Source organism: Polistes fuscatus, unplaced genomic scaffold (assembly GCF_010416935.1).
Source record: "Polistes fuscatus isolate 324 unplaced genomic scaffold, CU_Pfus_HIC Scaffold14, whole genome shotgun sequence".
Lineage (NCBI taxonomy): Eukaryota > Metazoa > Arthropoda > Insecta > Hymenoptera > Vespidae > Polistes > Polistes fuscatus.
The window spans coordinates 2,218,289-2,236,725 of record NW_025113042.1 but is presented as its reverse complement, the minus strand read 5'-3'; the positions used below and the strand labels follow the sequence as shown (position 1 = coordinate 2,236,725).

Below are 18,437 nucleotides of genomic sequence, written 5' to 3'. Positions count from 1 at the left end.
TCTCCCATTTCTCTCTCTCTCTCTCTCTCTCTCTCTCTCCCTCTCTCTTTTTCTATTTTTCTTTCTTTCTTGATTTCTCCTATTCTCTTATTCTCATATTTTCTTTTTCTTTTTCTCCTTTTCTATTATTCAAGTTAGTTGTTCATTTTATTCTTCTATATATATAAAACTTTTTTTAAGGAGTATAGCATAAAAAAAACTGGTGTGTGTACTTATGTACGCACGTAAGAAGTTATACTTCTTTGCCGTACCAAAACGAACATAACCTCAATAATCTCAAAAATAACTTAAAAAAAAAACTTCAAAGAAAAGAAATAACTTAAAAAAACAACTGGTGTGTGTACTTATGTACGCACGTAAGAAGTTATACTTCTTTGCCGTACCAAAACGAACATAACCTCAATAATCTCAAAAATAACTTCAAAAAAAAACTTCAAAGAAAAGAAATAACTTAAAAAATTGGTGTGTGTACTTATGTACGCACGTAAGAAGTTATACTTCTTTGCCGTACCAAAACGAACATAACCTCAATAATCTCAAAAATACTTCAAAAAAAAACTTCAAAGAAAAGAAATAACTTAAAAAAAAATAATTATTATTATATATAAGAAAGAATAAAAAAAGAAAAGAAAATATCAAAATATAGATATCAGTCCACACTAAATATAAGAGGGATATATCGAATAACTTCACGCGTCAACAGCCATGGCGCGGTTACAGCATTAGTTCTCGCTTCGATCATTTAAGTAAAGCAGCGCTGAGTACGATTAGTATTTGGATGGGTGAAAGAAGAAAAGAAGACAACTTCATGCCGTATACTTGAAATCGCTTTGCCGCGCGTCGTAAATACCGACAAACTTCATGGTGTCGTTTTTCCAGACGCTCGGAACAAAATCACTCCCCATTACATTTCCCAAACGCGCCAAAAGAAGTATAACTTCAATTATAAACCACTTTGAAATATTTCGATCGTCTTTGGACAGGTTCTCGCTAGTTTAAGGAATGAAAAATGTGAGAAATTACCATCCAGTTGACTTTTTCTCTCATTAACATTCATCGATTCGATTGGTCTTTCATCTGGCTCACGAATTTATGCGTTCTCTGTGTATACGTGGGTGTGTGTGTGTTTTTTCTCTCTCTTACCTCTGCCTCTTTTTACTCTCTCTCTTTCTCTCTTTATCTCTCGTTTTCTCTATACTTGTTCGTATAGTGTTAGCTTTTCAATGGTATTTCTTGTTTGCTTGAAATATTAATAAATATGCTTAACGTGCGGTGTTTTATAATAAATTACAAACACCCTAGCACAATCTTTGTTTGATTTTATAAAATCAAAAGACTAAATTAATTTTCCTGGATTTGATATGTTAAAAAAGAAAAAAAAAAAAAAGAAGGAAAGAAAAAAGGAAAGAAAACGAACGTTGTTCCTTTTCATCGAAGATTTCATTATTCTACGGTTAATATTATTATTTCGAAAATTTCTTCGCCGTCGTTAAAATTCTTTCTTTTCCCTTTTATTCAAAAGGAAACAATCGTTTCCAATTTTTATTATTAAAAAAAAAAAAAAAATTGAAAAGAAAAGAAGTTTCCTAGCACAACGTGATATATTTTCCACCCCCACATTTTGTTCATATGATTCATATACGTTGTATACAATAATTGTTTATCGAATTACTTTCAAATTTTTCGTTTTATTTTGTTTATCGAAACTGATGGTCAATCTAGTTTTTTAATATATATATATATATATAACAATCATGCATATTAATAATAATAAAGATCATTCTTGTGACAACACACAACTAAAAGATATCTTATATAATATCACATTTCTAAAGCTTTATGCAAAAAGATCTAGTGGAAAACGATATTCGTATTCGTCGAAAGAGAAAGAAAAAAACATGGAAAATACGACAAAATAAATCTGGTGTTGGTTCAAAAGGGAAAAAGGGAATGGGCTAAATGGCGAAGAAGAAGAAGAAAAAGGAGAAGATATTCGCGTTAAGAAGAAACGAATTAAATCTCGTCGTTTTCTTACATGGATGAAGAAAGACAGAAATACAGAAAGAGAAAAAGAGAGAGAGAGAGAGAAATATAAAATAAGTGAAATAGAATGAGATAGCATAAGATAGAATGAAAGAGAATGAGAAAGAGAGAAAGATAGATAGAGAGAGAGAGAGAGAGAGAGAGAAATAGGTTTTGAAAATGGGGTGGAAGGCGAGTGGGATGGTAAATGGCCGAGGAGAGAAATTTCACGCGAATCTTAGCAGTGGCAAGTCTCGTAAGCGATATATACAAGGCTTAATGCCAGGACCATCAAGGAGAAGAGACGTTCAGACTAAAAGGAGAGAACGGTGGTGCCTCTAGCTAGACGAAAGTCTCAACACCAATAGCATCAACACCAGTATCACCTACTATTACTACTACTACTACTATTACTATTACTATTACTTGGTGATTCAGCTCGCCATAAGGGTTCAACAGCTTTCGTAATAGGGCAATGCTTCATCCCAGCACTTTCGACCTATCCAGACCCTTTTCTGGACCTCTGAGAAGGACCAGGTCTCTCTCTCCTCTCTCTCTTTCTCTTTCTCTCTTTCTCTCTTTCATCACTCAACACACACTCTGTAACCTCCTACAATTCTCACACCTCAGCTCAACTCACCTCACCTCACCTCACCTCAGCTCACCTTACCTCACCTCACCCAACCTCGATCCCATCATTTTCTGAATCCATCTTAGCATTCGGTAATTTTATGCTTCGGCGGAGCGAGTTATGTTAAAATATCACCCCTGTCTTCTTACTTTATGGCTGACAATCCAGTCATTCGATTCGGTTATCTTTCATCGATATTCTAGAATTATATTAGAGATTTCTTTATCTTATTTTTTCTTTTCTTATTCTTTTTCTTATCTTTGAGTATATATTATGGTATACGAGCACAGTCATTTGACTAAAATATTGAGTTTTTCTTTTTTCGTTACGGTATATAAATAATTTATTAACTTCTGTAGGATTGCTATGTCATATCTTTTTTTTTTTTGTTATTTAACATTTATACAAATAGACAAAGTTTGGAATAATAAATTTAGAATAGAAAAAGTTAGATATTTTGATCGAATGGTCAGATAATAAAATTAAATAAAATGTAGCAAGTTTTTCGTTAATCGATTTGATTTTTATACGAAAAAAAAGAAAAGAACATGATATCGAATATATAATATTAATATTTTATTTAAAAAAAAAAAGAAATTCGTACAAAGTTTTCATTGTTAGAAAACTTTATCGAAGTTAAACGGATATTTTCATTATTTCGTTAGAATTTGCTTTTCACAATAAAGTCGGCATTCGAGATACAGAAATCAAGCTAGCTTGAATGGGAGTGGTTGGTAACGCGTTTAAATTAATTATTGAACGGGAAAACGTATTCACCAATCGAAATTCAGAACGTTGAACAGGAGGTGACGTTCAAACGACCTTGTTAAAGTTACAATAGTAACGGTTTACTTTTCATCGTTATGCGCGTTTTAATGAAATTATCGATGAGGTAATTTTATTGAGAAGAAAAAGAAAAAGAAGTAGAAGAAGAAAAATGTTTTTCGATAAATACGAAATGAATTGACATAAAATCGAATAGAAAAATGTTCGTTTAAAAGTGGAATAAATAAAAATCGTGTATATCGATAAAACCACCACCAATACTATTATTATCACTACTACTACTACTATTACAATTGCAAGAAAATTATTCAACTTTTTCGAATAGCGATGAATAGAAAAGGGAAGAGAAGAATATGAAAAAAAAAAAGAAAATGAAATAAAATGAAAAAAGGAATTAGCAAGTATAATGCTATAAAAATCTTCATGAGATATATAAATGTGCAAACAAAAAAGAGGAAATAAAATACTTTCTGTTATCATATCCACGGTTGCTTGTGGAATAAAAAAAAAGGTATTCGAGTATGGTAAACAAGAGCTTGAAAATAACGAAATGTAGGAAGGGTACACATTAGTCCATGGCTTTTTCGAATGTAAAGATTGCTTGAACAAGGCAACGCGTTAATCCTGTTTACGTGTCCTTGCTGCTATAATATCTTCGCTTTACTAAAGATCCTTTATTACATGTCCAATTTAAAGGAAGATTTGCATATTTTAAGCTTTTGCTATATTAATTCTTTTTTTTTCATTTTCACACAGGAGTGTGTTAAATGTTGAATATTTAAGGGATACATAAGAAACAAAGGGACAATGTTATTTAAGTACAAATATTATTTGAAAAAAATATATATCAAGTTGTGTTGTGACTTAAAGTATAACTTTAAAGCGTAATTAACACTTTGATGATTAAAAAAGAAACTAATTTATGGAGAATTTTATTAAACGAAAGCTATTAACATGTAATTTATTTTATTTTATTTATTAATCGAAAAATATCGAAAAGATTTTTAATCCGTGCATGAATAGTTATCACGTGAATTTAGTAAAAAATTAATAATATTTATTAGAATCAGTTATAGAAAACATTGAAACATTGATTATTCCAATCGATTGAATGAAAGAAAATTCCCCATAAAAGAACTATTTATCTTTCTAAGCCATCAAAATTAAATTATACCTTAACTACAGAAAATCTTTAACACGAGAATATGAATAGAGAGAAACTGGTGAATGTTTTCTCAATGGAATTAGTTAATTCTAATTAATAGTAAACGTTAGGAAACTACGCCAAGGCAACTGTTCTAACACTGACTGCTTTTAAGCTACTTACGACAGAAAGATACTACAAAACAGGAATTACCTATACACGTTTTCTAAGTGTTTATTAACTAACACATTCAGAGAATAGTGTAGCATCTTACTCGAAAAATTAGCATGTTTTAATCGTTCTAAAACTATCATACCTATCCCCAAAACACCTTTATCGAATATTGTATTCGAATATCTTCGTATATCAATTTTATAAAAATATAAATTAAATCAATTTATCTTTCTTCTTACGTATGTGCGTATATTTTTCTTATATATTTATATATATTATAATTATTATTATAATTATATTAAATATTTATATATATTTTGCATTATTAATTTAATTAGATCTATTAATTATTAATCTCGTAAATAGGAAATAAAAAGAGAAAAGAAGAAAAAAATATGTCTCGTTTACCATAGGATGTATTTTTAAAGCTAAAACACTTTTAGAAAGGCTTGAAATACTTTAACAAAGTACTGTATCGTGTTCTAACGATAAAAGCATCAGCAGTAATTAACGTATTAACAACCACTCTCTCTCTCTCTCTCTCTCTCTCTCTCTCTCTCTCTCACACTCACTCTCTTTTTATCTTCACTTACTTGACAACATCGATCGATTATAAGCACGAGTTGCAACGTGCCAGGTTGTAATTAGCTTCGTTTAATGACCTCGAGGGTATAAAGGTCAAAGACACTATATTATTTATAAGAAAATCTGAACAATTAACTTGCACGCGAATTATCTTGATTGTAAACGAATAAAACAAAAATCGATTCGATGAAAAATAAAAACATATATTCTCGTAATGAAATAAAATTTCTAATGAAATAAAAAGGGGGAAAAACAATTGGAAAAGATCAAAAAATCTATGTGTGATACAAACCGAACGAATTTTGTATAAAGTTGTAATCCGTCGTTTTCTATCGTTCCGTTTTATTACCTTCCCTTTCGAACTTGTACACGTACGGGATTCACCAAAAAAAAAAAAGGGACAAAAAGGGTGACATCGACGAACGAATGAACTGGCAAGATTGCAGAAAGAAAGAAAAGAAAAGAAAAGAAAAGAAAAAAAATAGAATAAAATGAGAGAGAGAAAGACAGAGGGATGGTTCAAAGGTTAGGGGGATGAATACTTTGGACCAGTCGATACAGAAAAATTCGGTAATTTTACGCTCCGACGAAGCGGATTTCTATGCTAAGAGAAAACTGGAACGAAGAGGAAGAAAAAGAAAATTAAAATGAAAAAAAAAAGAAAAAGAAAAGTACAATAAAGAGAAGAAAGGAATAGAGAAAACAAAACAAAAAAAAAAATTCGATTTTGAAAACGTTCGATCTTGCACCGTTGATAAAGAAGAAGAAAATGCGCACAGAGAGAGAGAGAGAGAAGGGGGGATAAAAAGAAAAAAGGAAACAAAAACAAGGAAATAGGGTGAGCAAGGAAAGGAGGAAATAAAAAACGGGGGAAAGAAGAGGAGGAGGGGGGGGTCTTAGCGTTTTAAACGATGTCGCTTCCGACTCGTTAAAAAATCGATAACTCGTTTAGGGATATCAGACAACCGAGTCGATTACTAGTTCGTTGCGTTTGTTATATTTTTTTTGTATGCAGCAGAGAATTCATTTGGGAGATCTCCCCGTTCCCCCTCCCCTCCCAACATCCCTCACCACTCACCCCTCAACCCCTCTTCTATTTCTCTCTCTCTCTCTCTGGTTGCTGTTTTAGTTTTTATTTTTATTTTTATTTCTTTTTGTTTTGTTTTGTTTTGTATCTGAATTTGTTATCGTCGTGAGATCATTCTTTCTCTCTCTCTCTTCTTCTTTTTTTTCTCTATCGTTAGCGTTTAAGAATAAAGGGAGACCAAAAGGGGCTTGAGAATCGTCACGATACTCGAATTCTACCAAGGACGATTAAAACTAACGAGTAACGAAGGGAACGATGATAATAACCGATGAAAGGGAAGTCGCGTTGTTACTCCCTAAACGACGTTCCATAGTTCGCTAGCAACATCCCCTTCTCAACCCTTCTCCCCCCCTTCCCCTTTCTTCCTTTCTTCAGCCACATCTGCCTCTATTATTTCTATCTTTCTCTTACTTGCAATTCATATACTGTTTTCTTCGTTTCGTTTGTTTTTTATATTTCTTTTTTCCTCTTCGTTTGTTTTTATCCACTTGCCAAGGAGGACAAGAAGGAGGAGATGAAGAAGGAGGAGGAAGGGGGAGTTGGGATCACGATAATGATTAAATTCCTGTTTGAACTATAGAGAGAGAAAAAAAGTGTAATTAGAGAGAGAGAGAGAAAGAGAGAGAGAAGGTAATGGTTTTATTTGTTCTTTTTGTTATTTGCTTTAAATAATACGCATTGGTTTAATTAATTGTAAGATAGAAAGAATAAGGGTAGCAGACAAACGTTCGGGAAACAAGAATGAAGTAGATTGTTATAGAAAAGTAGAAGTAGTAAAAGGTAGATGTAGACAGACGTAAGTAGAAATCGGAGAATGGGGAGAACAAATAAGAGTCAAAAGAAAAGTTGGAAATACGAGAATGAGGATAGAGAACATAGTGAAGTTCGATTTCCTACGATCGCTAGGACAAATCAATAAGATAGTAAGAAAGAAATAGAGAAAGAAATAGAGAAGAAACAAAGCTACACTTCCTGCATGTTTGTTCTTTTTATATCTAGTACTTTACTTTTAAACACTATGCCGTGTATCGTTAAGGAAAACATAGTTGATCAAAAATAAGGATACAAAAAGCTACATCATTGAACTACTATTTTTTTTTTTTTTTTTTTTCTATTGAGCAATAGAAATATTGTAGACAAAGGAAATGTATATTATTTTACGTGTATTCAAAGTCTGTTGAATTTTTTTAATATTAAAATATTATAATTTATAGAGTATATTATAATTCGTATAAAATATTATATGCTAATAATTATACTTTAATATTGGATTTTTTATCGTGTATTATTTACATTTCGAATCGGTTAAATTTGTTAATAACACGATGATTAATATAATTGGAAACTCGTGTTTTTTTTTGTTGAAAGTATTAAACGATTAATAATTGTATTACATTTTTTTTATTTGCGAATTAAATTAATGTTAAAATAACGTACTTAGGAAATTATCGCGCGCGCGAATACGTATAATATTTTTATAATAATAATAATAATAATAATAATAATAATAATAATGACGACGAGAGAAAAAAGGAAACAAAGAGTTAAATTTAAACTCGTCGAACGATGAAACGTTTGAAACGATAAGAGAAAAAAAAAAAAAAAAAACTCTCGACGTTTATTCTCGTTCGAGAATGATTAATCAATCAACGTTTTTTTTTCTGGTTTCTTCTTTTTATTCTCTTTATAAATTGCAAGTCGAAAACGCATTTGCCTACGTTGTCAACGTTGTTCCAGCGTGACAAAAAAAGAAAAAGAAAGAAAATAAAAGATTGAACCTTCAGTTAAAGTATAAATTGGGAATTAAGTTCCCAACGTTGTGTTTTAACGGGTGCATATTCATGAAATAATAAAGAACGAAAAGAAAATGAGAAGAGAAAAAGGAAGACCAAGAGGGAAGAAGGGAGTAGAAAAAATAAAGGGAGGGAACAAAAATAAAAATATAGAAAAAAAGATGAACGAACGAACGAACGAACGAATGAACGAATGAACGAACGAATGAACGATGGATAGATAGATAGATAGTCTGGGCCACCCCCTGATGAAGGGCAATTAATTTAGGTAGGGTGCATAAAACGTCCGACGATGATCGAGCTCTCTAATAAAATGAAAATTACGATGTGATAATGAACGGTTTTCGATATCGCGCAGGAACTTTAATTGACGGTCTATTTAATTTATCGCGGGGGAAATGCGTAACGCGACTATAAAATTAACGTCGCATTACGTTTCGGATTCAACATTAATGACAAGGTAAAAAAAGGAATGATAAAAAAAAAAAGAAAAAAGCGAAAGAGAAATAGTAGGGCGGGCGGGTGAGGGGGTGGAAGGGAAGGGAAGGGGAGGCTTATGGATTCTACAAATGGAAAATCAGATTTTCGCTTTTTTGATACGAGAAAAAAATTATTCAATGGTTCTTTGCCGAGTGGAAAAATCAAATTAAAATATGCAAAAAGTTGTAGAAAAAAAATATAGATATATATATATAGATATATATATTTATGTACATGAAAAAGTAGAGGAAAGAAATGATCGCGATAAAAGAAAATAGATAGAAAAATTTTCGTTGAATGAGAAGAATAAGAGGGAGTAGAAGAATAAGAAGTAGTATAAGAAGACGAATAAGAAGACGTTCTCCGTTGTTCCGTTTTCCTCCCGTACGGGAAAAGATTTAAAAAAAAAAAAAAAAAAGAAAAGAAGAAAAGAAAAAAAAAGAGCGTTCTTCGCCTACTTCTTCGGAGTTTTTCAATTAAAATCGTAGGACGTAAAGAAAAAGTTTCGGTCTGAGATAGAGAAAAAGGAAGAAAGTAAAGAGAGATAGAAAGAAAAAAAAAAAGTAAAGGAAAAAAAAGAAGAGAGAACGAAAGAGAGATTGAAGAGAGAGGGTTGTTGATAAGGGTACGAGGGTTGTTGCGGAAAAAAGAGAAAGAAAAAAGGAAGGGAGTATTGGATTTGAAATGTTCGGGGTGCTAGCAATATCCTCGAAGGCCTCTCTTTGCATTCCTTCAGAGAGAGAGAGAGAGAGAGAGAGAGGGGGGGGAGAGAAAAAGCTCATTCGAGAGGCGTGCGAATAAAGCCACGAAAAACCGTAGGAGTTTGCATGCCGAACCGCATGCGTTCGATATTCCGATATTCTGATATCATGGGAAGGGAAGGGGAAGGGGAAGGGGAGGGGGAGGGGGCAGAAGGTTGGGTCTAGAACGGTTTCGAGAGTGTTTCTCCTCTAACTTTTGCTTATGTACATTGGTAGATATATATATGGTAGACGATACACCCCTTGCCCCCTTCCACCCTCACCAACACCCAATTTCAACTTCCTTAACCCCCCATGTCTCTATGGAATTTATTATCTTTTTTGAGTTCTTCTTCGGGATTTCAGTCTTTCACAGGTTTCTTCTTCTTTCTTTCTTTCTTTCTTTCTATTTTTCTGTTTCTTCACCCTTCGTTCACTATCTTTGTATCCATCTCTATCGTTATCCATCTATCCCTTTTGCTAGTAGAAACCACCTTTTGCCTAGGGGTCTTCGGAATACTTTCTTTTCACCTTTCTACTATAGTCGTAAGACGAAAAGATTTCTAAGTAAGCCCTGTCTCTTTCTCTCTCTTTCTTTATGCGTGTACGTGTGCTGTAAGTGTGAAAATAAGTATAACGCAGCTTTTCGGGTTTCTTTCTCTCTCTCTGTCTCTCTCTTTCTTTTACTAGCGAGAAGTGCGATTACGACGACTCTTTTTTTAACGAAAGCATTTTCTTTCTCCTGGCCTTCGAAAAAATCCCTTAATCGATCCACCTTTCTAGAAAGGACAGAAAGAAAGAGACAGATAAAAAGAGAGAGAGAGAGAGAATGAGAGGGTAAGTAGAAGAAGAAGAGATAAGGAAAAAATGTTAAGAAAAAATGTATCCTTCGAAAGGGAAAGAAAGAGAATAGGGCTTTTCCGAATGATATATGAGACATCATGGATAAACCCTTAGCGATTAGTAGAAACCTGAGAAAGGTTCTTATACGTTCTTTACTATCTACTTTACTTAAGTTAGATAATCTAGTTTTCGGGTATTTTTCCTTTTGATAAATATCATTCATATTAATGTTCTATTTTATTCTTTGTTTCAGATAGATAAAAAGAAGAAGCAGAAGAAGAAGAAGAAGAAGAAAAAGAAGAGGAAGAAGAGGATGACGATTGTTTGTGATTTTCTTTCAAATATGTTGCAGAAATAGAAATAAATATTGCAAGAAGAAGAGGAAGAAGAGGAAGAAAAATACGATATTGACTTGATATCTCAGAAACGCTGCAAATACAAAAGTGGATCGATATAGTGAAAGATAAAAAATAAATTAAAGGAGGTGGAAGAAGAAGAAGAAGAAGAAGAAGAAGAATATAATATTAGGAAGATATCAGGAGTGTGTTTTATGAAAAGGATAAAGAAAAATGGGAAATAGAGATTGGTGATTGGTCGATGAAGCATCATCATGTGCTCGAGCGTAAGAGCTTGGAGGTGGAGGTGGAGGGGAGCTCTCCTGGGCACGATGATGCTCGCATGGACTTGTATCGTCGAGGGTTGCCCAAGTATGTGTACATGTAAGTGGAAGGGTGGGAAGGAGTGGGTGGAGTGTGCGAATCGGGATCTGAAGGGACTGCCACAGGGTGCGAGAGAGGAGACTCAGGTGTTAGATCTGTCGGACAATCAGCTGATCAGTTTGCAACCGGAATGCTTTTATGTTCTGGGACTGACCAATCTTCAGCGACTTTATCTTGGTAGATCGCACATCAGTGGTATCGCCGTTAGAGCGTTCAAGGGTTTGGTTGGGCTGGTCGAGTTGGATCTGACGGAAAATCTGATCGACGAGATACCAACCGAAAGCTTTTCCTCTTGCCCGAATCTCATGAGACTGACGTTGAATGGTAATCCTATAGAAGAGATCAAAAAAGGAGCCTTTCAGCGTCTGGTGCATCTGACGAATCTCGAGCTGAGCCAATGCAGACTGGAAACCATCGAAGAGGGTGCCTTCGATGGTTTGCGTTCCCTCGAATGGTTACGTCTCGATGGTAATCGATTGACGTATATGCCAAATCATACTTTACCGCTCGGCGGTAGCCTCAGAGGATTGACTTTACATAATAATCCTTGGTTGTGCGATTGCGGTTTGAGAATTCTTCAAGCTTGGCTCAAGGAATCCTCGCCCGCTGCACCGCAAGAATCCGAACCGACTTGCGATATGCCTGGACGATTACGAGACAGACAGATTAAAACGATTAAAGACAACGAACTCGCTTGCTTACCGCGAATCGAGTTGCAAGAACGCGTCGATGTTTACGAGGGTAGTAACGTCACGTTCCAATGCTACGTTCATGCTGTACCGGCTGCTACGATCACGTGGTGGTTCAACGGGGAACCGTGCGAGCTTCAGAACGAAAATGATTCCACTACCGTGAACTTTTTGACTTATCCAAGGTAAGAAATTGTTTTTTCATCGAACGATAGTACACTTTTATAACGTTATATTCGCGGTCGGTGGATCACAGAGGTTCGCAATCGAGTCCGTTCCTTTTTTTCTGATCTGTTACAGATACATCTACAGGCAACGTGGTTCGACCAATATGTCGAGCACTTTATACGTATACTCGGCGGAGGCCAACGACGATGGGATTTACAGTTGCATCGCCGAGAACACCGCTGGCACCGCTGGGGCAAACGTCACTCTGAAGGTTCTGTTCCGTGAAAAGGTAACCGCGGAACCTCCCTCGGACGATCCTGGTTCCGGTTACGTAGCAGTGATAGCTGCCGGCGCACTCGTAGGAACTCTCTTCGTTCTCGGTTGCCTGGTCTTTAGTATTGTGTTTTGCATACGGAAACGTCGACGCGATCGGAAGAGGAATTCCAAAGCGTTGGTCTCGCAAAACAAATCGGTGATGCCTATAACGAAAGATACAACGACGAGTCTACCGAATTGTAGAAAGGGAAACGGCAGTTTGGTTGGTTTCGAACATCAGCAGATCGTTTCTTACACGGAACGCGAAATAGGCAGAGCGGCTACTTTGGAGAGAAGAGAACAACGTGGAAATTTGGAGGAATCATACGGTAGTCCGGTATCGAAATATCTAACCGAACCGGACTTGATAAACGAAGTTCCTGAAACTACGGACGTGACCTATGGTCAGTTATATCGTCATCAGACAAACGAAAGGCACGTACTCGAGTACGACTCTGGTTACCCGATCCAACCACCGGACTTACGTCCATCTAATATACTACAATTGAGTTACTTGGACCAGGATGGATATCCATCGAACTTTGGATTACCAAAGATTTCTTATAACACGGCAAGTACCCTACCACGTTTAAGGACAAGAATGGTCGAGGGTTCGGCCGTAGCACCACCGGCCAGATACTCCAGAGAAGCTGAATTCTTAGCAAGATCTACGGCAGGTTACGATCCAGTTTTACCGAGAACCGATGCCAGATACACCGCCGAAGGTTATCCTTATCCAGCTCACCAACCAGTCGAACAACCGATCCAACAACAACTTCAACAACCCGTCGTCTCGCCGGTCGTATCACCTGCCTCAGTTTTTCCCGAGGTTCCGTTCATACCGTCACCACCAGCTGCTTACAGAGGCGAAACCACACCGCTGTCGCCGAGATCTTTGCTCGGGAAGACTGCACGCGAAGCAGCTGCGGCTGCTGCTGCAAGGGCAGACGAACTTCAGCCACCTCATCATCCGGAAAGTCCGGACGAGGGTTACGTTGGCGATGCTATGGACGTTTGAAAATAATCAATCATACAATCGTGCTCAAATGATATTAACGGAAGACGGTAAAGATGGTGGGATCGATTTCTTCTTCTTCTTCTTCTTTAACTTTACAAATGACCAAATCTTTCGTTACTCTGTGCTTCCATCGTTCTTTTATTGTTTTTATATACCAAAAAGTGAGTACAAGTGTTGAAACGAAAAAAGTTTGTTATTTATAATAAGAAAGGTTTACATAACATAGGCTTGGATTATTTGAACTCACTGATCGAAAAATATAAAACTAAAAGAAAGAAAATTGCGGATATCAAGGTGTTCAATTTGAAAACTGTTTCATTATCAATATATTATCTTGTAGTCAATTAATGGGAACAAATTGATATTATTTGAAAAGACGTGATTCAAAGTAGTTCATTATAAAAGTGTTTCCATTTTCTTAAATAATTTAAACTCGTTGATCGATAAATATTAACGAAGAACAATGAAATTGTGAATATCTAAGTGTTCAATTTGATAACGTATTATTATCCATATATCTTATAGTCTATTTGTGGGCACAATTTCGTATTATTTCTTTGAACATTAAACATCTCTCCCTGTCTCCCTCTTTCTCTCTCTCTCTCTCTCTGATCTATCCACCAATCATCTATCGTCTTTCTATATCCTTGGAAATGGGTCGACGACTATGTCGTCGTCGTCGTCGTTGACATAGTCGTTCTCTAGGCCATCGAAATGGGCGTTAAGACGACGTCGAGTCGCAGGAAGCATAGAGGAACCTTGAACAAAGGCGGAATCCCACTGTCGGTACCGGTCCTACGAAATTAATCAGCTTGAAGAGAGAATATCTCGAATTCTCGGACTACGATTACGACTACGACTATGACTATGACTATGACTACGATGACGACTAACATAAGACGACTTATCTCTCTATCTGAGATCATAATTCCTTGTCGTAGACACGTCGTCTCTTGACGTTCGTTGCAGAATCCTTCGATTCGAATAATAATAATCGACGTATTGATTCCTTAATACGATCCCACATTGGGAAATGACCCTTATTCGTATATCCTTACTACGAATAATTATCCATCGACGTATATGTCAAATGATCGATAGAATTCCCTGTGAAATTATTCTAATCAAATGAATATGATTTTTTTTTATTTTACGTTTAAACATAATCATTTGTCAAATTTAATATTTAAGTATTGACGAAATGATTTCAATCGTATAGATTATTATTATTATTATTATTATTATTGTTATAATTGATCGTCACAAATATTGTTATCATTTATTAACGATAATAAAATCTTAATTATTCGTAAATGTTTATTTTACGTATTTAACAAAATATGTACCGATTTTCTTGGTATTTATATTTAAACAAATATTTTTTGTTGTTTGTATAAAGTTAATCGTTTTTGCTCATGTGTATGAACGAGGAAGCATATTATGTGTATTATTCAATAATAATTGTTTATAAAGTAATTCTCTTCGTGTGACGTACGATGACAAAAAGAAAATAAATTTCGACGAATGTGACATACAAATACGTATAATTATTTTGAAAAAGTAATTGAAACGAAACACGATAAGTGAGGTGTAAATTAATTGATAAGAGAAATAGACCGATAAACGACCTAACGAAGAATGGCGTACACGATATTTTATCTATGTATTATTACTTACGTACGTATGTACGTGAACTCGTTCGATCGCAGAACTATTCACTACCCCTCTTCACCCTCGACTCACTTCCCCCCCCTCCATCAATAACTTCACCTTTTATAGACTTAAATACTACCAAAGAAAAAAAAAAGAATGAAACCATAAGTACGGTTTTTTATTGAAACTTCGAGACGTTTTTCTGGCAGAGAAAAAAAAAAGAAGGAAAATGAAAAACCGTGAAAAATAAAAAGAAAAGGATGAGAAGGTAAGGAAAGAATGATGAAAAACAGGAGTGGGGGGGGGAAATTATACGAACGTAGTTATTCTGCTGTAGTGATAATAATGTTAAAGTTCGGTGTTTATGGCAGCCGGAATGATGACGTGGTAAAAAAATTGAATTCAAACTGAACGATAGATATTAATGGTTGATTTAACATTAAAATATCTAATGTACAGAGACTGTCGAGTATACATATAACATGTACGTGTATTATACACATTATAAATATATATAAAATATATTAATAATAATAATAATAATAATAATATAAAAAAAAGAAATAAAATAAAGAAAATAAAAGAATAAAGCGCGATGAAACTTTTGAACGGTGAAAGTAGTTATTTTTTAAAAAAAAGGATTGAAAAAAGGAATCATCGAGCCAATTGTACGATTTTTTCTTTGATGAACGTCTTGAACAAAAAAAAAAAAGGAAGAAAGGAAAACGATTTGTATAAATAACCTTAATAATAATATTAATATTAATAATAATAATAATAACAATAATAATAATATTAATATTAATAATAATAATATAAAGAAAATAACAAAAAAAAAAAAAATAACGTTGGACTCCCACGATCAGCGCGAGGAACATTCGAGTTGAGATTATTATATTCGATCATTGTTTTAATACTTGTAACAGAATTTGTGTCCTTCGTATTTTACATTAAACGTATAGAGAGAAACGAGTGACAATTTTTTATTTCAATTTCATTAAATCATCCTTCTATCTCGAATGTCCACGCAATGAAATTAAACGTAAAGTACATTAGAGGGGCGGGGGGGGGGAAACAGAGAATAAAAATAAAAAAAGAAATTTAATGTATAATCGTTAAGGAATCATCTCGCGACGAGAGAATATTGAAACGTGTTCGAAATTAAAATGGAAGAAAACAAATAAAAAAAATAAAAAGGTGTTGAGAGTGCGTTTTGAGATGATCGGACTTTATATATGTATATATATATATGTATACAATTACGTGTATATGTATATATATATATGTATATGTGTGTGTATATATATATATCATCGAATTTAAGAATGAGAAAAAAACACCACCACCCAATTTACACCGAGAAACGACGTTGCTATTATTTTTCGTCGGTCGATATATAAAACAGAAAAAGAAAAAGTAAAAAGGTAAAAAAAAATAAAAAATAAGATACCCCATCTTATTCTTAAAACTGGCATGCACCTTACAGCCTCATTCGCAGACAGAAAAACACTCACACAAACAGACACAGACACGTACAACATAGAAACGCGCGCGCGCGCGCACACATTTACACGGTTACGGTCGTTCGATTGAGATCGTTTCCAATTAATTTCCAGTCTGTGCAATTAATTTTTGATTAAATCAAAATATAAATAGAAAATAAAATTAATTCAATTAAAAAGTTTTCACAATCGATTGAAAAAAAGAAAAAAAAAAAAGAAGAAAAAGATTAAAAAAAAACGACAACACGAACGTTCAACAACAAAACGCGTTGTTTTAATAATTTAAATCATCATCATCGAACGTAAATCGGACGATGGAACAAAAACAAATTTGTTAAATCTCTAACAACGTTACTTTTATATATTAAGAAAAAAAAAAATAAAGAAAGAGAAGAAATAAAAAGGGAAAAACAACAAGAGGTAAAAAGGAATGAAACCTAAATAATAATTATAACGATATCTCGCGTAATATTTGTATAAAAAGGAATATTTAAATGAAGAAAAATGAGAAAAGGTTCGCGTTAAGGATAAAAGTAGGTTACGAAGGATTGATCCGATCGATCATCGCACCGTAAGACGTATAAATTTTCTTCTTGGTTGACTCATTAGCGAAGTTTCACGATTCATTATAAATTCGCCGAAAAGATAGCGACGAAGTTTGTCTTATTGTTAGACATCGTTTCCTTCCGTGCTATATAAGAGTACATATAACATTTTCTCTCTTGGAATATACTGTGTGTACGAAGGAAGAAAGTAAGGAAGGAACGAAGGTAGAAACGAAGGAAGGAAGGAAGGAAGGAAGAGTCGAGTTTGGTTTACGCATTATAAGAAAGATCGATCTACGTTCTCACGACCGTTCTTCTCGAGTTTCGTAAGTTTCTAAGTAAATAGACAGAACGTTATACGCGTGCACGCGCTCAAAACGAAGTTAGAAAAGAGAAAATTTGAATGAAGGGATAGAGAATAGAATACGAAAACGATGACGAAAACGAGGAGGTTAAGAAGGAGGACGAGTAGAACAGTTTAAAGTGTTATGTATGTATGTATGTATGTATGTATGTATGTATATGTGTGTTTGAAAGAAATAAAGAAAGAAAGAAAGAAAGAAAGAACGAGAGAGAGAGAGAGAGAAATATATATATATATATATATATATTATAAATTCACGTATGACGTGTCATATGATAGAAACATATAAAATACGTGAAAATTCGCGCGTGTAGATTAAACTCAGTAGAAACTCGAACGCGCGCGCGCGAGCGTGCGTTCTACAGGGTAATAAGAGATGGAAAATAGTTTGTATGCGTGTATGTATTGCGAACTTGAAGTTCCATTGCGAATGTGTATGTATATTACGACGTTATAAGTGTTTGTAAGCTCCGATATAAAATGAAAGAGAACAAACGTGTAAAACGTAAATCACGAAGAACACAAAAAAAAAAAAAGGAAGAAAGAAAGAATAGAAAACATGGATTTTTATGGATACTCAAATAACATTTTTATTTTCTTCTCTCTCTCTCTCTTTCTCTCTCTCTCTCTCTCTCTTTAATCTTTTTTTCTTTTGTTGTCTTGGTTCGAGTATCGATGACATCCGAAATAAAATTGTATGGATGTTATCATGATTTTGATCTCGATATTATTTATTTATTTATTTATTCATATTAATTTTTATCGATTTAATTTAATTAATTATTACATTCGTATAAAATTTTTGTTTTTTCCTTTTTAATTAGTTTTTCTTTTTCTCTTCTTTTTGCATTCATCACACACACGCACAAAATTGCGCGCGCGCGCGCGCCCACGCCCGCTTGAACATCCTCGCGTTTACCTGACCGATCCACGCAAATAAATATCTGCAGAAATGAGGAAAAAAAAGAAATGAAAAATAGAGAGAGGAAAAAAGAAACAGTTCGTTAAGCAAATCTCTCGTCTCGGGGGCTGTGTCCATTTCGAGAGAAAGCAAATTAGCGGGCGAAATTTGTTGCAGAATAAAATCAAAATTTAAAAAAAAAAAGAAAAAAAAAAAGAGAAAAGAAAAAAAGCATACAAAAATCAGGCGAGCAATGTCATCAGTCGAGAACGTTGATT

At 34.2% G+C, this 18,437-nt stretch overlaps 1 protein-coding gene across 1 annotated transcript; it reads left to right on the top strand.

Moving 5' to 3' along the window:
• The first annotated feature begins 10,617 nt into the window (after positions 1–10,617).
• Positions 10,618–13,777, top strand: LOC122514184 (leucine-rich repeat-containing protein 24-like). Its single transcript, XM_043630851.1, has 2 exons — positions 10,618–11,878; positions 11,994–13,777. Exons 1-2 carry the CDS (start codon positions 10,896–10,898, stop codon positions 13,192–13,194), a joined length of 2,184 nt encoding a protein of 727 aa, XP_043486786.1. The 5' UTR covers positions 10,618–10,895; the 3' UTR covers positions 13,195–13,777.
• The last annotated feature ends 4,660 nt before the right edge of the window (positions 13,778–18,437 follow it).

Coding starts and splice junctions, on each gene's coding strand:
- LOC122514184 (XM_043630851.1), top strand. CDS start 10,896: ATGTGCTCGAGCGTAAGAGCTTGGAGGTGGAGGTGGAGGGGAGCTCTC. Junction 11,879..11,993: donor AACTTTTTGACTTATCCAAG/GTAAGAAATTGT, acceptor GATCTGTTACAG/ATACATCTACAGGCAACGTG.